This window comes from Ostrea edulis, chromosome 4 (genome assembly GCF_947568905.1).
Source record: "Ostrea edulis chromosome 4, xbOstEdul1.1, whole genome shotgun sequence".
Taxonomy (NCBI): Eukaryota; Metazoa; Mollusca; class Bivalvia; order Ostreida; family Ostreidae; genus Ostrea; species Ostrea edulis.
The window spans coordinates 72,934,722-72,955,408 of NC_079167.1; the positions used below are offsets into that span (position 1 = coordinate 72,934,722).

General features: G+C 34.6%; 3 protein-coding genes across 4 annotated transcripts in view; 1 reads left to right on the plus strand and 2 right to left on the minus strand.

Moving 5' to 3' along the window:
* The window catches only part of LOC125670815 (polymerase delta-interacting protein 3-like), a 12,836-nt gene extending 10,709 nt beyond the window's left edge, over positions 1-2,127 (plus strand). For both annotated transcript variants that reach the window (XM_048906202.2, XM_048906203.2), the window contains exons 7-8: positions 126-225; positions 1,143-2,127. In XM_048906202.2, coding sequence (XP_048762159.2) covers positions 126-225; positions 1,143-1,260 — 218 coding nt within the window. In that variant the 3' untranslated portion in view covers positions 1,261-2,127. The remainder of the gene's footprint in view (positions 1-125; positions 226-1,142) is intronic.
* A 1,624-nt stretch (positions 2,128-3,751) lies between these two features.
* On the minus strand, positions 3,752-5,042 carry LOC130053845 (uncharacterized). Its single transcript, XM_056161452.1, has 2 exons — positions 4,580-5,042; positions 3,752-4,497 (listed from the first exon to the last, which is right to left on the minus strand). The coding sequence occupies exons 1-2, from the start codon at positions 5,040-5,042 to the stop codon at positions 3,752-3,754; spliced, it is 1,209 nt and encodes a 402-aa protein (XP_056017427.1).
* Positions 5,043-7,373: 2,331 nt separating this feature from the next.
* Positions 7,374-20,687, minus strand: LOC125671093 (mitochondrial uncoupling protein 4-like). Its single transcript, XM_048906546.2, has 10 exons — positions 20,424-20,687; positions 18,374-18,484; positions 17,297-17,359; positions 15,824-15,908; positions 14,995-15,117; positions 12,175-12,287; positions 11,945-12,029; positions 10,670-10,759; positions 9,769-9,871; positions 7,374-9,657 (listed from the first exon to the last, which is right to left on the minus strand). Exons 1-10 carry the CDS (start codon positions 20,527-20,529, stop codon positions 9,586-9,588), a joined length of 951 nt encoding a protein of 316 aa, XP_048762503.1. The 5' UTR covers positions 20,530-20,687; the 3' UTR covers positions 7,374-9,585.

Below are 20,687 nucleotides of genomic sequence, written 5' to 3' on the forward strand. Positions count from 1 at the left end.
AAAATTTGAGAGGATTACGTTATTGCAGCTACTACAGTTATGATATAGCATGTTAGATAAGAACCTACTGCAAATAAAAATTCCTACTCAAATGATATGATAAAAGTCACATTTTTATACTCCAGGATTACCAATGCAGGTAAAACTATACACTCCTCCTAAACCTAAGAAGGTGGCTGCCGAACCTGTTGTTGGGAATGCCAAAGATGTTGAAGGTCCTCTCAGGTAAATAGTGAGATGCAGAATTAAAATTTTATCTTTTGTAAAACTATACTGTGAAATTTTTGCCCCAATTTTATTATAACCCCCCCCCCCCCCCCCCCCCCCCCCCCCCCCAATGTCAAACAAAGTAGATTAGGGGATATACTGGAATCTCCTTGTCCATCCATTTGTAAGGAGTTTATCTCTCACGCCAATGAACAGATTTGATTAAAACTTTGTGTGTATCTTGTATGAAATTAATGAAGTGTGCACTTGCTATTTTGATTGAGTTTTTGTAATATTCAAGGATATTATGGATTTTTTTTCCATTTTGAGGGAGGGGGGATGTTGTTGTCATTGTCTAGAGTATATCATTAAATCTTTAAAACTATTTATTTTTGAATGAGCACAAATTCACTATGGACTAATTAAGATATTTTCATTACCCTAAAGTAGTCATAAATGTTTTGAGGGAATTTAAAACAGTACAAAAACATTTTTCAATGCATTTAGAAGAAAACTCCAGCATACAGTATTCTTATGGGGTACAATTGGGTTTTTTTTAAATAATAATTTTCAATATTGGCTGAGATGTCTGAAATATTCATTGTATGTGTAAATCAAATACAGTGCTTGGGAATAATGTTAAAAGTGTTGAGCATCCTTAACCTAAAATGTCAAGTGAGCTTTCCTGACCAAAAACTGCCTGATATGCAAGCACAATAAATCGTTATTGTGTACAGTTGTTCAAAAACAAGTCTTGTCCAAGTATGGGTGACAAATATTCAGAGCTTTCTTCAAGTCACATCTTTAGAGCAAAGTAACAGATTGATATTCTGGCCCACGGCCCTTCTCGTTTCCTTTACACAGATGGATATTCTGGCCCACGGCCCTTCTCGTTTCCTTTACACATACATGAGACACTGTTTTCTTATTTACAGACTTGGTAAAGATAATCCTAAGAAAGGCTCTGATTTGGATGTGAACATTCTACACAGAGCTTTATTCAAGACGGGCACGCCCAACAAGACAAAGGTGGCGTTCACAGTCAAAGTGTAATTGTCCAACTAGACTCTCATCTCTGGGCTAGCTGCAAAACTGTAGATTATTAAGTGAAGAAAAATAAATGATCATTAATAATTCCAGGTATTCATCTCTTTTGATTTTTACCTATTCATTAAGTGTGCATGGGATAAGACACTTTTCTCCTCATCCCTTATTTCTCTCCCATTTATTCCCTCTTTCCTACACCTACTCAAAATTATATTTCCCCCTCATTCATTACTACTAACAGTGTCGTACTCCAGCTTCTCCCTCAATCCCTGCCTCCCAATATCTCGTTCTTACAATCCTCCCAATATCTCGCTCCTACAATCCTCACAATACCCCACTCCTACAATCCTCACAATACCCCACTCTTTCAATCCTCACAATACCACTCCTACAATCCTCACAATACCACTCCTACAATCCTCACAATACCCCATTCCTTCAATCCCCACTCCTCCCAGAAATCCCACTCTTACAAAACAGAGCTGTAGCTAGTCCATCATTGTCATGTTCATTATTTTAGATGGAGACACAACAGTTCACTCATTTCAAGGTACAAGAAAGTCTATGATTATTTTCTCAGATATTGACAAAATCATGGAATATTTTCGTAGCATCCTTCATGATATCAGTTCTTTCAGTTGTCATTCATTGAACAAGATTTAATTATATATTCATTAGAACCATTTTGCATTCATACATTGTATTTCAATGTTGTGTTTGTTTTACTTGTGCTTTGTTTTGTATAGTACATTGTGCATTAAATTGAATTAAATGCAATGAACAGACATATACATGTACTTTTCTTTCTGTTCTTGTGAGAGGAATTTTTTTTAAAAAATGTTTTGCTTTTTGCATATAAACACTAAAATCAACTGTTTGATCTTTATTTGTTGAAGACGAAGTTTCGTAGTTGAACAAGATCATGAAATGAAGAAATCAACTTAATGTGCAGTATTTGTACAGGGTAACGGGAGGGAACAAGCGATCACTATCTTATGAATTTACCAACCAAAGAAATGTTTTATTTATAGCAATATAATGGAAGGAGATGAAAAAGTGATGACAATTAAAATGTTAATGAAATTTAACGAAACCCCAATGACAAGGTACCCATATATTGGGAGTAAAGGTTAAATATTAGACTGAAAATCAAAGGACCTCCCCGCTTTAGCTGCGACATATGACCCTCGATTATTTAGTAAAACATCAAAGTTTGAATTATGCAATTTACAATGCCCCAAGATGTTTATTAAGGTAGGTCCCTAGTCCTGGACCTACTTGTGATTTCTCAAAAATTTGAGTTTAGATACTTAGATTGTTCATTTCAGGGTATGATAAAAACAAAAAAATGGGGGGTTGTCAGTATAATGAGTAAATTATGGTATTTTTATTACGTGTACCCCCATTTGTCAAACGGCAATATCAGAATTCATTGAAGAAGTCCTGGAATATGTCCATAAAATTTTGTTTGAGGTATGATGCTGCAATTTTTTTCCTCAAATATGAAATAAATATGTTTAACTAAATAATTAAAAGTGAAATTTTAACATAGTTTCATGTTTTTTAATAATGGTGGTACAAAATTGACCTCAATACAGGCCCTCGGCAGTCAAAAATACGGCACTGCAACACCACTAATATGAATATTTTAAAAATTTGACTTGTGATTTTTCATTCAAACTCACATATTATGTTCATATATGAATGCTTGTTAAAATACATTTAAAAAATCTGCCCTTTCTCAGCATAATATTTTCACAGCATCTCAATTTATATTTACATTTTTGGGCCAAAATAACCATTTTGAAGATGATTTTCACATAACAGAAGATAACAAATATATAACAAGATAACAAATATATAACAAATGCAGAATTGTTTTATTTAATTCCACAAGTGCATGATTGCATATCATGAATTTTTTTTAATTTACAGATAATTTTAACATGTAATACCCCGGCCTGTATATCAATTAAACAAATATGTACCTCTGGTTTTATGTGTGAATTAGATGACAAAAAATGGAAAGAAGATTGGATCCATAGTCTACTTAAATATAAGTGATGGAGTGTTATTGTATTCATTTTACTAAATTAAAAAACATCCAGGTAAATGTAAAAACAGTATAAATCCACCCAATAATAATAGTACGTGAACCAATACTGGAGTTCGATCCGGACATGACGTCACGCTACTAGACCCCTACTTTAATACCTAAACTTTGATTTCATACACTTACTGGAGGTACATCAGTGTGTAATATTTACCAATAAGTATATTAGTTAAATCAACTTTTCTTTGAAAAGAGGGATGGTGGAAAGGGACCACAAGCTGAAGCGGGAAGGTTTTCTTACAGTAGAAAGTTGTAAATTCACACCTTTTCCCAAAAACAGTCTTTATAGTAGGGCAGTGAACCAAGGAGCAAGAATGTAGATATTTCAATTTCTGTACTCGCCTGGAAGAGGAAGAAAGTGACATTAGAGCTCCTGTCTGTCCCTTACTTGTTACAATGAAGGCTCCTACACTTTGTGCCCTTATCCAGTACAATGTTGACATCCCGACGTTTACCCTCAAACTTACCCAGTACAATGTTGACATCATGACTTTTACTCTCTAACTTATCCAGTACAATGTTGACATCATGACTTTTACTCTCTAACTTATCCAGTACAATGTTGACATCCCGACGTTTACCCTCAAACTTATCCAGTACAATGTTGACATCATGACTTTTACTCTCTAACTTATCCAGTACAATGTTGACATCCCGACGTTTACCCTCAAACTTACCCAGTACAATGTTGACATCCTGACTTTTACTCTCTAACTTATCCAGTACAATGTTGACATCATGACTTTTACTCTCTAACTTATCCAGTACAATGTGGACATCCCGACGTTTACCCTCAAACTTACCCAGTACAATGTTGACATCATGACTTTTACTCTCTAACTTATCCAGTACAATGTTGACATCATGACTTTTACTCTCTAACTTATCCAATACAATGTTGACATCCCGACGTTTACCCTCAAACTTACCCAGTACAATGTTGACATCACAACTTTTACTCTCTAAATTATCCAGTACAATGTTGACATCACGACTTTTACTCTCTAACTTATCCAGTACAATGTTGACATCCCGACATTTACCCTCAAACTTACCCAGTACAATGTTGACATCATGACTTTTACTCTCTAACTTATCCAGTACAATGTTGACATCATGACTTTTACTCTCTAACTTATCCAATACAATGTTGACATCATGACTTTTAATCTCTTAACTTATCCAGTACAATGTTGACATCACAACTTTTACTCTCTAAATTATCCAGTACAATGTTGACATCACGACTTTTACTCTCTAACTTATCCAGTACAATGTTGACATCACGACTTTTACTCTCTAAATTATCCAGTACAATGTTGACATCACGACTTTTACTCTCTAACTTATCCAGTATAATGTTGACATTATGACTTTTACTCTGTAACTTATCCAGTACAATGATGACATCACAACTTTTACTCTCTAACTTATCCAGTACAATTTTGACAAGACTTTTACTCTCTAACTTATCCAATATAATGTTGACATTGTGACTTTTACTCTCTAATTTATCCAGTACAATTTTGACAAGACTTTTACTCTCTAACTTATCCAATATAATGTTGACATTGTGACTTTTACTCTCTAACTTATCCAGTACGATTTTGACATGACTTTTACTCTCTAACTTATCCAGTATAATGTTGACATTATGACTTACTAACTTAAACATCATGACTTTTACTCTGTAACTTATCCAGTACAATGATGACATCACAACTTTTACTCTCTAACTTATCCAGTACAATTTTGACAAGACTTTTACTCTCTAACTTATCCAATATAATGTTGACATTATGACTTTTACTCTCGAACTTATCCAGTACAATGTTGACATCATGACTTTTACTCTCTAACTTATCCAATACAATGTTGATATCATGACTTTTAATCTCTAACTTATCCAGTACAATGTTGACATCACAACTTTTACTCTCTAAATTATCCAGTACAATTTTGACATCACAACTTTTACTCTCTAATTTATCCAATACAATGTTGACATCATGACTTTTACTCTCTAAATTATCCAGTACAATTTTGACATGATGACTTTTACTCTCTAACTTATCCAGTACAATGTTGACATCACGACTTACTAACTTATCCAAAATCCTGAAGAATTTACTCGTCTATATGCCAGTACAATATAATTTTTACCTGTTTTTATTTACATTAATATCTGTACATGCATTAACATTCTCAGAAAATCTGGATTGTTATTCGTGAGAATTTCACTGCAAATTATATACATGTACATGTTGCAGGGGTGGTGGTTTGTAATGTAGAAATAACCAACTCCTGGCTTAGGGTTCACAATGCAGTCATTTATTGTACGGTAAAACGAATAAGGATGATGACGATGATTACATAATGTTGATTACAAAAATAAATGGCCCTAAAAGACAAAATAGTAACAATGAATATCACAGCAATTTACAATCAATAGAGAGTACATTTCAACCTTAAGAGTTATCTCCCTTAATTCAAATATAGTAAAATATACTTTACTCAAATATTTACAGTTGCATTACAAATAATGTAACACTATGAAATTACATGTTTTAAATATAATAAAAGGTAATATCTTATAATTACCTATCTATGGGACAAGGCCCAATGCATGCAAACATCAAAATGCTGCCTGGATGCTTCTAATCTATTTATAACAAATATATCATTACAGTACTATATACACTATAATAACTATAGATATAATATAAGCATATACTGAGAGGAAATAACTTTAAATTGATATTTACTGTTCTTCATAATATTTAAACTTTCACTCTTCTCTCAAACAGTGATATTAGTTATATATACATATTATGAAGATAAATGTTAATAAAATTAGTACTTACTGTCAGGTCTGGATTTGAAGGTCTAATAATGTCTTTGTCAAAACCAAAATGCCAAATCAGCACAAAGATACTAAAACTGCTTAAAAGCAAGCCACGACCAACCTGACCAAAAACTCTCTAGATTCTAACTGAATAAAACTCAGTTCTACAGCCAATGAAATACCAAGACCTGTGAACCTTTTCACTCACCTATTACACTTAAGTAAATAAAGGGGTGGATCTGGGAATTTGACTTAAATCATAAAATGCGCTTTTAATTCATATGCACTATTCATGTTTATTAAAATATGGTATCATATAATATATACAAGTTAAAACACACTGCTACATACATTCCTCAGCCTTGTATGAATACATATACATACCTACTCCAAACTTTTCCACTTCAACAGAAAACTTCATCTGACCATAGTTCACATTAAAATGTCCACACTATGTGGAAGTTATTAAAAACGGACAATTGTTGCTCATTATTGAATTTTCTTACAATGCTTAAGACCATCATAACCCAATAATGACAACATAAACTCACTTTCTTGTTTAAATGGGCCAGTGCAATGTCTGTATGATTTTACACTTTAATGATCAGATAGGCCAGTACCATGTGTATAATTTTACACTTCAATGATCAATGGTCCAATACAATGTCTGTTTAATTTTACACTTCAATGATCAGATAGGCCAGTACCATGTGTATAATTTTACACTTCAATGATCCAATACAATGTCTGGTTAATTTTACACTTCAATGATCAGATAGGCCAGTACAATGTCTATAATTTTACACTTCAATGATCAATGGTCCAATACAATGTCTGGTTAATTTTACACTTCAATGATCAGATAGGCCAGTACAATGTCTATAATTTTACACTTCAATGATCAGATAGGCCAGTAGTGTCCATCATTTAACACTTCATTGGCCAATACTTTGCTGGTATCATTTTAAACCTCAATGATCAAATAGGCAGGTACAATGTATATCATTTTACACGTCGTTGATTAAATCTATAGTTACAATGTCTATCATTTTACACTTCAATGATATCAGTACAATGTCCTATCAAATTAACCCTGGTTTTGCATGTTTTTATGATTTGACCCTGTGCTAAACCCCTGTCGAAGATTAAAACAACGAATCACAATCTTTTAGAATTTATTTTTAATTGATTGTAAATGGATACAAAGTTATTACATTAATTCAATCAAGAAAAGACAGTCACAAAATATTTGTATTGCTTTTATTCATTTTAGGCACAGGCACTTATATCGCTTGGGGCCTTATTACTATATATAAGAGTAAGAGTACTCTTATATATAGTAATTAGGCCCCAAGCGATATAAGTGCCTGTGATTTTAGGTAATATCATTCATTTGCATGCACATGATTTGTGCAGTGATTTGATCACAAGATTGGTTTTCTGAAGGCCATAAAACAACCACAGGAATTTCTCAATGGTGCAGAATATCCATTCATTACAATCACTGCAAACATTCAAAATTATGAAATGCAGACACAATCACGGCGCATGATTAAGAAGAATTTTGCATTAAATGCAGCTCGATTATTGAGAAATGATATCTTCAGCACACACACACACATCTCCACAGAGACATGTACACACCCATCTCCACAGAAACATGTACACACACCCATCCCCACACAAACATGTACACACCCGTCTCCACACAAACATGTACACACCCATCTCCACACAAACATGTACACACCCATCTCCACACAAACATGTACACACACACATCCCCACACAAACATGTACACACACACACACCCACAGAAATATGTATACTCATTTTTTAAATTGACAAATCAGTACATTTACATTGCTGAATTATCTAGAAAATATTACTAGTACAAAAAATACTGGTAGTACAGATAATAATTACTGGTACAATGTCAATGTTGTAGACATCCTCATGAAAATCTGAGTTTTAAAAATAGCGCAGTTTAACGGTCACCTGAACATCCACAATTGTTGGTCTTTGGAAGCCATTGTGTTACCTGTGTCCTTTTTTAGACTTCTCCATTTTTATGTTTTTGTTTCTATATTTATAGGTTATAGACTTTGTATGGGAAAATATGACGACCGAGTTTTTTGGCGCGTAGACGGACCGAGCTTGCGAGGTCCGTTCGGGACAAAAAACGAGGTCGTCATATTTCCCATACAAAGTCTATAACCTTTTTATTATATACTTTCAATTTCATTTAGAAACTAACAATAATTTTATTTTCAACAATAATTTTATCGGTTTAACTGAGTAAAAGATGAAAAACACAAAAAATTTGAAAATTAACGGAGTAGAAATTTGATTGTGACGTAATGTTTGCGGGCCGGAATGTTTCCGGGCATATATCGTGTGATATATGCCCGCAAACTTTTAAAGAAAAAAGAAGAGATGAAATTGAAAGTATATAATAAGATAGATATATTGGTATAACTGTATACATAATCTGTATAATATGACCAATCTAGTCCACCCGGGGATCATTAATTAAAAAAATTTGTAAGAGGGCTCAGTCCCCATTACAATCCCAATTGCACTAACATTCTGTCAACTTTTAGAAGATTTTTTAAGATATTCATTTTTAATACATGACCAACTTAGCCCTACCCTAGGGCCTGAACCTAGGAATCATGAATTTCACAGATTTGGTTGAGGGCTAAATCAATGCTCATTATAATCATGCAAACATTTTGTATCCTTGGATGTCCAGAAGTAAAGATTTTCTAAGATATAATGAATTTTTAACACATGACCATCTTAGTTCCAACCTCGTTATGAATTTCAGTTTTGCTATAGAGCTCATTGCTCATTATAATCATGCAAACAGAGTAACAGCTTGGTGTCCAGAAGTAAAGAAGTATGTTTAACTTGGCAACACCCTCAGGCCTGAATCCAGGAGTCATGAACTTCACAATTTTGGTAAAGAGCCTATTGCTTATTTTAACCATGCCAACAGTTGACTGCTTGATGTCCACAAGTAAAAAAGAAAATTACCATTAATTTTTATGGTTTTGGCCACACCCCTCAGGCCCCAGGGTCTATAAAATTCACAATGTTTGTTTCCCCTGACCCACAGAAGTTATATACCAAACTGGTTCTGCCATTTTAGAGAAGAAGCTGAAATGTTCAAAAGTGTATGACTAACAATGCACGGCAATGGACAAAAAAACAGATAGCAATGAGTCACCTGAGTGACTTAGGTGACCTAAAAATGATATTTTCCCACACATATACCCGATATGAACCATGTGGTATAATATATACATATGAAGCAGGCAGAATGCTGGACTGGTCCTGAATACTGATCACTAACAAACATTAATGCTATCAAAATGAAGAAGTTCCTGCAAGGTGACGGATCTTCTCGAATGATATCCAGAATGTCAGAGACCAGGGGGCCTACAAAATTGAATGTTAGTCATATTATATAAAAGTAATTATGTAGCAGTTACTTCATTTAATGCAAGTCGAGTATCAGATCCATGAAATCTTAAGCTGGATCTCTCTCACCATTCGTAACCAGATGGGTATGAATCCCTTGTACAGTGCCATGACACCCTCCTGTGTGGCCGTCTTAATGAGACAATCCAGAGATCCGGTGTACAGTAGACCCCTGAAATACAGACAGTGTAGTGGATCAGACTTCAGTCATAATTTCGCAGATTTTATTTGATTTGGTCTATGGGTATGAAATTTTGCCGAGTTGCATATGGCTCACATGAAACTAGAGATTGTTTTTATGAAAAACAAATGTCTCCCCAGCTCCACAAATTGGAAGTGCTCCAAATGAAACATCCTCCTTTTAATGTACTGCGTGGTATGGAGGAGAAAGCATGAGCAGGAATATAGACAATATGAACTCTGATAGGCCACAATTTAGAGAAGTGTTCACAAACTATTTTACACCCTCCACCCATCAGATCCACAATAACTTTAAGGACAACAATTGGATCCTCCTATCCCTGCAAAATGCACATTTGCAAATGACATTGAAGTATCATACACAATTTCAAATCTATCAGATAAGCCATATAGGAGGAGAAGTGCTCACAAGCTATTTTAACATCCTCCACCCCTCTTAGATCCACTATAACTTTTAGGAAAATAATTGGATCCTTCTGTCCCGACGATATGCACATCTACAAATGGCAATGGAGCATTGTACAAAGTTTCAAGTCTATCCGATAAGTCATATAGGAGGAGCAGCGTTCACAAGATTTTGGGACAGACGGACGGAAAGTACAAAAGCATATGTCTCCTCCTGAAAGAGGAGACATAATTAGCTTACACACTTTGGTCCACTGGAACAAAATCACATGATTTTATGTGACCAGATTTTAATAGCGGAAATACATACAAGTACCGTGCACAAAAAGTACATGTACAGTGCTTTTACAACCTATGAACTCACTTTCCATTTTTGGTTGGCTGGTTCATTATTCTGGTTTTGACAACATCAGCTGGTGTCCCAAAGATGGCTGCTACCAGACCAGAACAGGCACTGAAAGTAACCAAAACATTGAACATTACAACTAATCTGTCACAAGATATCATTAAAACATCGAACATTACAAGCTAATTAAACTGTCACAAGATATCATTACAACATCGAACGTTACAAGCTAAACTGTCACAAGATATCATTAAAGCATCGAACGTTACAAGCTAAACTGTCACAAGATATCATTAAACCATCGAACGTTACAAGCTAAACTGTCACAAGATATCATTAAAGCATCGAACGTTACAAGCTAAACTGTCACAAGATATCATTATAACATCGAACGTTACAAGCTAAACTGTCACAAGATATCATTAAACCATCGAACGTTACAAGCTAAACTGTCACAAGATATCATTATAACATTGAACGTTACAAGCTAAACTGTCACAAGATATCATTAAACCATCGAACATTACAAGCTAATCTGTCACAAGATATCATTAAAACATCGAACATTACAAGCTAAACTGTCACAAGATATCATTAAAGCATCGAACATTACAAGCTAAACTGTCACAAAATACATGTATCATTAAAACATTGAACATTACAAGCTAAACTGTCACAAGATATCATTATAACAACTGTTCTCTATCTGAAGCCCTATTATAGCATGTGTTTCACTTTGTCTTGTAATGTGATATAAAATGCGATATAAAGGTTGGTGAAATAATACACATGTGGATTTGGGGGGGGGGGGGTTCATTAGTTTTAATGTCAAGGTCACAAAAGCCTTATTGAGGACATCACACAGCAGCCCTTCTTGACATGAGCTTACAGCAGGATTCTGAAGGACTTCTTGACATGAGCTTACAGCAGGATTCTGAAGGACTTAAGTTTTCTAATCATTTGTATAGTCACACTAGTTTCCATGCAGATTACTTTAAATAACTGTATTTATCCATCCATAATAACACCCCCCCCCCCTCTCCCAACATATGGCTGCCATACAATATATCTTTACACTGTAAGAAAAATGCGTCATGTGTAAAGGGAAAATAGTAGGTTCACTTTTGGCATAAAATGGCATTTTTAATTTTCAGCTCCAAATGCTTATAAATTTATGAATAAATGATTTTAATTAGTTTTATTTGATAGCTTTTCTTTAACATACTTCATTTCTAAAGTTCAATTTCTTTATGGCATTAGATTAATAAGCAGTAAAGACAATGCGATACAAACCTTGCTATGGAATGTGTGACATAATTGTCCTGAAGATCAGTGTAACGCAAGATATTCTGCTTGGCTGTATCATACGTACACAAGTCTGAAATGTATACAGCCTGCTAATATGGGCATTTAAAAAACACAAATACAGGTTTCATGTAATCTTCCTAAATAATCAGCTGATATCTTCTTTCTGAGATTGGACATCGGTGTGATATGTGTTCCGTTTGATATAGATGGATTACCTCCCATGTTAACCAGTGCTGCCCTCTGTACGTTTGGGACTACGCCTCGGTACAGACCTTTTACACCACTTTCTGCTACTATTTTTTGAAAAGCATCGAAAGAACCTTTAACTCTGAAATACAAGAAATTCAGAGTTTAGTGGTGGGGTAACATTAATTAAGGAATGAAATGTAAACAAAAAAATTGTGTGATTCAAACTGCTGGTCATGTGAAGATTTTAAAACATTTCCTTATATACTGCCCTGTAAAAATTAGATCTCCTATTGTGGCTCCACCCTACCCTCCAACGGCCAAGTTTTGAATAAAATGGAATCTGCAGTACCTGAGGATACTTGGAAGTATTAATATGACTAGTCTTGGCCCTACTAGTCTTGTTGAGAAGATTTTTTCCCATATATATTATCATGTAATACTTTGATCCCCTATTGAGGCCCCATCCTACACTCTAGGGCCATGATTTGAACTTGAACTACCTGTGAATGCTTGCATATCAATATGGCTAATTATACTACTGTCGCCCTAAAGAAAAAGATTTTTCTTTATATAAAACTTTATTTCCCTAATCCCCCCCCCCCCCCCCCCCCCCCCCCCCCCCCCCCCCGAGTGCCCTGGGGTCGAATTTACTATTAAAGAGTAAAGGTATAGAACTCTAAATATAGGGTACCCAAGTCAGCTGATGTAAAAACAATAAACCAATATTAACATAAAATTCTACTTTGTATTCTAATATATCCATACATATAATCAATCTACATTACTACCAAAGTTGATCCCAAGTATACTTCCCAAGATATGCAGAAATGAATTTAGAAAAATTTCTATTAATTTTTGGTCGACTTTTAGCTGGGCCCTGGCACTATACGACTAAACAGAATGTTTGAGCATTGCAACAAGCTATTACATGTACATAGAATGTGCAGCATAAGATATCATTTCTAAAATGAATTTCTTACCCCAATTCATAAAATGAAGTCTGTAATATCTCCAACTGACTAAAAATTCTAAAACCGTCTGTACTTTCACTATCACAGCCATTACGTTAGATACGACTAATTACCTAAAAAGGATGAAAGGATCCATAACGATTTAGGGACTCAAATATAAATTTTTTATCAATAATTGATTAATTAATCATAGTACATAAATTGTGCTAATAACAAGTCTTTATAAATATACAAATGTCTTATTATGTCCACTTTTATCTAAACCAAATTAACATAGGTGTTTGACGATTTATAATAATAATGTTAATTTGGGTAGTTAGTGGCACCGATCAAAATGATTGTGATAGTGAAAGTACAGACAGTTTTACAATTTTCAGTCAATTGGAGTTACATGTATTACAAACTTCATTTTACTGTGGAACAAACTTGAATCTACGTACACTACCTGAGGATGCTTGCAATATCAATATGATTAATCATGACTGCTGGTCTTGAGAAAAAGATTTTTACAGATATTTATTAGGAAACCTATCATAGCCCCACTTTATCCCCTGGGGCCATCATTTTCACAATTTGAATCTTCACAAATTATGAAAGGTTTCATTGACTTTTCTGGTCCAGTGGTTTATGAGAAGATTTTTTAAAAGATGCCACCGTGTTTTTACTATTTCTTTATTTACCGGTATCTCTCTTTTGAAAAGGGTGTGACCCTTAAAGACCCATCTCATGACCATACGGTCAGTGAAAATGTAGGCGGAGCCTAATCTAAACAGATGTTATTTACGTGGAGTGCTCAGGGTCTACCAAGGTGTTAATTGCTATATCCCATGGCACTCAAAGAAATACACAGAGGCAGAACATGGTTGAAATCTACCTGTCCCTGCTTTTATAGTTTTGATATACACAGGACCTGTCTCAGTGACCTCTGCAGAGTTTCTGTAGTCATAGCGTTTGAATAATGGTTGTATTCCTAAGGGTAGCTGAAACATTATACACCCACCCCTCTTTCTCTCTCTCTGTCATTGACTCAATGAATAATTTCTGTTATAAATATAGAGGTATCATAAATTGATGACATAAATCATTTCAATAGGTTACAAGTTTTAAAACTTATTCTGTTAATTATTGTTTGATTTCTGATTGTGTAATTTGTAAAACATGTACAGGTATATAGAGGGGGGAAATTACAATTATATTGAAATTGTATTGTCCAGGGGCCTTTTTAAAAACAATTGAATTACAAGAAAATAGCAGTTGTGGACAGGTGATTTGCTATCAAAACTCAGGTATACTGGGCTTCCTCAAGATCTAAAGAATGCCTGTAGATACTGGCTGTTATTGTTATCAAAACACCTCTCTGGGGTAGCCCCAGACCACAGTGTCTGCAGATGTCACTCCACCTGAGATCTATTGTTAAATGTTTGATTGGCAGGCAGCTTACAATTTGGGGGTGGCAACTTAAAATTGGGTCTTTAATTTGAACAGTTTTAAATCCCCTTTACCTAAGGACACCTTATGACAATATTGGTTGAAATTGTCTCTGCGTTCTGGACAAGTAGCAAAAAATGTTAAAAGTTTACAGACAGTCGGATGGACAGACATTCGGACAGACGGACACAAGCTGAACAAAATGTGACCAGAAAAACTTGTTTGCGCTTTCAGCATAAAATGAATAAAAATATTTTATTTTTTAATATAATACTTATTAATTTACCAAGGATTAAAACAACTCAAAAGTAATTACAATTAAAGCTGCTTTCCTGACGCAAGATTTTCACAACTTTCTCCAAAATTTCACACTAGTATGAAATACCCTTTTAACTTGGATTAATTCAGTCAGTATGATGTGACAGTATTTGTATTAATTGAGCGTACCTTGGGGGTTTCCCCTCTAACTTCCTTCTTCCCTCCATCTGCATCTGGACTTTAATGAGGTCAGTGGGACTAGCTATAAGCTGTCCGAGAGCTCCAGCCATCAGACCACCTATTGAGGCTTTCCTACAAAAATTTCACAGACAGTCACTAACAAGAAAAAAAAACCCCACTATTTATTTTAGAAGGATGTTATTTGTAAATGTATAATTATCCATATTATTGAATTAAATCATTTAGAAAATTAATATTTTTAACTCTGACATACCAACACAAAATTATATATTACTGAAAGAAAGCAAAAGTGAGCAAGCTCACGTACCTCACGCTCAAACATTGCTTGACAATGCCTCACATAATGAATGGTAATGCTATGCATTACTGCAAGAACAGGACAGACGGACTCGAATTTTTAAGTTCAAAAGGGGCATAACTCTCAGAAAAATTATTGAATCAGGATTTCCTGGGAATATACATTTCTACACAGTGTGTCCTTATTAACAACAAAGTTTCACAGAATTCTGTTGAGCAGTCTCAGAGGAGTTGTGCTGACAAGAACAGGACAGACAGGCTTAAAATTCTAGTTTCAAAAGGGGTATGAATCCCAGAAAAATTATTGAATCAGAATTTCCTGGGAATAAGCACATCTACACAGTATGTTCTTATTAACTACAAAGTTTCATGAAATTCTGTTGAGCGGTCTCAGAGGAGTTGTGTTGACAAGAAAGGGGACTGACAGACTGACGGACGGGTCAAAAATATTATACCCTCCGCAACGAAGTTGCTTGGGGTATAATAATGTTATTAAATAATGAAATCTGAAAATTTATACCAGACTGGGTAGCTGCCATCAGCATCTCTTTGTAGAATGTGTTCCCTGAATAATTCATAGATAGACATCCGACTTCCTGTGTACACTATCAAAACAAGCAACATAACACTTTTATTAAAAGAACTTCTCTGCCTGTAACTATAGTGAATAATTGCTAAATCAGGTCAATAACATTTTTGGATTGCTTTGATGAAGAAGAGGCACATGGGCCACATTGTTCACCTGAGCAGTTACATTTTTCATAGTCACACCATTGAGTTAATGGACAACTTTAAACCCCCATTGTGGCTTTGTTAAAAATATCAGATTACAGTAAAGAAAGATTTCCCTCTGATAACGTATAATTTAAGAAGCAATATTATTCCACTTTTCAAAATATATGTGGCATTAACACCTTACAGGGACATCTACACCAAGTTTGATGACCCTATAGTGCTCAGCACTTTTCTATTTCTTCATAATCACCCATGCAAGTGTGACCTTGACCTTGAACACTGAGAACTTCATCGCTCCATATGGAACATGTGTACAGTTTGGTTATCCTAGCTTTATTAGTACTCTGTTATCATTTTCACAAGGTGTTGGTGGATGAACAACAGACTTAAACACACAGAAACACTATACCATATACTATGATACAACCATGCAATCTGCAACGACTGAATTAAAGTGAATCAAGTTTGATTATCATTGTTTCTATAATTTTTGTGCATATAAAATTACCTTTGTAAATTTGAACTCTGATTTTAGAAAACAACAGACCTTTTCTTTAATCATTAGGTAGACATATTAGTACTGTTTTATCTGACCCATAAGCTGCATGCTGACTGATGGACAGATGCACAAATCGACAGACTGCTTCATACCGTATCACAACCCATCTATAATGGGTGAATCAAAACAACAATGTGCACCCCCCCCCCTGCCATAAAGACTATGTATTTGAAGTTTCATTGCTAGATTTGAGATATCATCTGGAAATTGAACCTTCTACTTCAATCTTTTCTCACCTATAAAATGTTAGAAGTCAACCTTAAGTTATGGAGATTCTTCATGTAGATAGTAAATAGTACTTGGGATATCATCCTAAAACCAAGGTATCCCTTACTATGTATTACCTAGTGACCTTGACCTTCTGACCTAAAAATAACTGCAATCATTCTTATGTCTAGAAATCTCCTTATGTGAGGCCACATTGCAAAAACTCAAACAATAGACATCATTTGAAAACTATTTTTCAGAACATGTGATCTGGTGACCTTAATCTTGGATCCTAAAAAATTATTGGGGTCATTCTTTAGTCACAGAGATTCGTCATGTGAAGTTTCATTGCTATTAAAAGCTTAAAAAATGCCTCAAGCAGTATTTGATATATCATCTGAAAACCAAGGAGTATGTTGCAGACACACAGACCCAAATAAATATCCTATTTTTATTGAAGTGTGGGGGGGGGGGGGGGGGGGGGGTCCTTACCAATATGCCGAATTAATGCTGGCTGCAGTCCCTGGTATAGACATAGTACACCTTCCTCCTGGACTGTAAAATATGTAAAAATCTCAGTAAATAACTTAATTTACATATTGTTGTCATTTTTATCCCTCAATGTGCATTTACCAAAAATTTAATTATGAAACACTATAGTCTTTCATCATGGTTATATTGACCGTTCTTGTTTGCTCTGTTTGTCATGCAGATTATTTCTAACCAATTCTACTTTCAATAGAATGTCAGAATGTGGTATTTCAAAATAATTTTAAAAATCATTTGGTGCAATTTAATTTTCAATGGAAAAAAGTGAACCATCTGATTTTAAACTCCTCTCTGTGGTAGTCCTCTTTTAAGGATTACAACTGCTAAAAAAAAAACCTGTACCTATAGGAATAACTTTCATTCAAAATACTCAGTTTTTATCATGTGTATCATATTTACTTTGGAGGGTCAGGTCAAGTAATAGAACTTTTAAGTTGACAAACAAAACCAGCTGACCAGTCATGAAGGTCACTGAATTATCATCACAAATGTGTCAGGTTAACTGGTAGTGAAGACTGACCTCAGTAGCCAAGACCTGAACAGTCTTTTCTCAAGTACCTGTCTTGTATTATCCTAGAACATTTAGTTTGATACACAGGGTTTTGACACAATCTGAGCACTGAAAACTGGTATACTATATATTATACCAGTTTGCTCAGATTGTGTCAAAACCTTGTGGTTTGATACCTAACATTGTAAAATAAAAAAAAAATCTGGGGTTTTTGGGGGGGTTGTGTTTTCTTTTTTTTTGGGGGGGGGGTTGTTTTCTTTAATCCTAATTAATTTCAGTTGTTATTCTTTGTTGTACTTCGTGGGTATATCCAAAACCACAAAAGAACCAAACTTTACAACAACCCCCTTCACAAAAGAAAAATTTATGACTTGACAGTATATTTACACAAATCAGAGCATTATCATAAATTTAAAATGTTTTGAAATCAAACACCACATAAAACAATTTGGTATTTCCACATCTGACACCTGAGGACTTTACAAACAAGAGTTAAAGAAAATCCCTACCAATTCCTGCAGCTGTTCTAAACATTCCTCTTTTGGCCATGAGAGCTCCATCTCCAGATTTCTCTCCCTGAATCTGAAGGCGAGTTTTTGTAAGATCCAAAGGGTATGTTGCTGAAAGAATGTTGAGAAATGTGTTATTCATTGACCATATAGACAATCAGAGATATGACTTTAAAGACATATATGCAACGTTTCTGATATTTCCTCCAAAATTATTTTTTCATCTTCTCGAATAATCATGATGAATTTATATACTTATGATAAGTGTATTGTATACTACTATTAAACAAGAGGCCTATGGACACAGTGCTTGCCTGTGTCACCTTGCTCATACACACTCCATTAGTTTAAGACTTCAAACCCCTATACCAGTATCCCAGCCCTGAAAGGTCCCCTGGGTTGTTCTTTGAACAAATTTATTAATTAAAACAACATAGAAATGCTTGCATACTAACAAATGTATCTTTGCTGTTGTTATTAAGATTTATAATTATTAATATGTAAACTTTTAACCAGTGGCAAAATCTTCACTGCCTAACTGTCCCGGTAGGGGTTATAAATTCCACCTGAATCTATGCAACAAAAAAATGTATGCTTATTAATACGCCGTTTTCGAGATATGTCCAAGTTATTTCCCTTTGGAAAACTCTCGTACTTAGTAAGGTGCAAAACAACTTGTTTACACGCGGGAGTGGGACAGATATTCATCACTGCATAAGTGAATCTGCTCAGTAAGTTTATCATACGCAGTTTCATCACCCAATTTCGACTGATACACAAACTAAGTAAATGATAAGTATTCAAGAAGTAATTAAATACTTAGAATTCTTATTATATCACGTTATTGTGTTGCTCCTAGCTATCATATCCAGGACAATGCTTGGAAATATAACATTGTATTTATGTTTCCACTTTAGTAAAACATTTCTTTTGACAGTATTTTACATTTCCTACATCAAGTATTTAATAAGAAATCGGTTTTTATACATTTTATCGTCTTTCTTTCTGAATGTGGTACCACTCTGTCCCACCTAAGGATTCAAAGTTCCACTAAATGCACCTCCTACACAGGAGAGCTCTAATCTCGAAACTGGCGTATTGGACAATTTGTAAGAATTTTTCTTTTCTAATCATCTTCCTATGCAAATCATAAATTCACCACAATTCTGGTACTAGGGTATAAAGGTTTGAGGATATATGTACATTACATGAGAATGTTTGTTAATTTAATTAATCTTCCAACTTTTTAGACTTGTGCTATGACGTACATCATAGCTACATTTGTTTACCCAAAACAACGGTAAAATGGTGTGTTTGTGCGACCCTGATGGAATCATGCAGCCTTACATACGAGATTTTTTTGCTTTCTGAAATAATCATGTTAGTTACGATTTTGTCTGGGGGCTGTGTCAAGGCCCCATGGCAAAGCCAGGACTAGTTTCACCCCTAGGCCCCTGTATGGGGCTACTGAGCTTTTACCAAATAAGACAGTAAACATGGTAAAGGCAGGGACCTATATAAAAAAAAGTTAGTATACAGGTCCCTGGTAAAGGTATCTGAATTTTAATCAATAAATAAATATGAACAGAAAAATAATATATATATATAGATAGATAGATAGATAGATAGATAGATAGATAGATAGATAGATAGATAGAAAAAACTGTAAACACTTTGTTGAAATATTTCGACCGTGTTACCAGTCTGCTTCAGTCGTATATATATATTAATTTTTTTTTTTCTAATTGATTGATTAAAATCAGATCATTAACTGTGCATTAATTAACAGGCTAGTTAATGTGTTGTATGCCAAATGAAAGATTTTTGTACCATGAAGTTAGGAACAGTGTTACAGCGTTTAAATCCCCGCGTTTTGATATTTCTTATCTGGCGAGGGGAATATTTGACCACGTTACCTGTGAAAGAACACCTGACCTTGAGCGCGAGTCGGTGTGTTAGAAAACGTGTGTACTTCAATAAATCCTTATAAAATGACATACAGAAGTAAGAAAAATATGGTTCATTTCTAGATGTGATACAACACAAATACCTGTTTCTGCACATACAGCGGCGAGAGATGACAAGACGTATTTGAACCAGAAGGAATCAGCTGATTTGGGAGATGTCGTCGTTGCTAGTTTACTCCCGCCAGTCATTGTTCAGTCTCTAGTCGTTTCTGGTTTGATACTGGGTGATCCTGATAAGAGTTCTTCTGTTGTTAAACAAACATTCCACACAAGTTTCATCGTAGATACATTTCACGTGTAGTTGTGATTGAAAAATGAACCGGAAGTGGTTTAATTTTTAATCTATC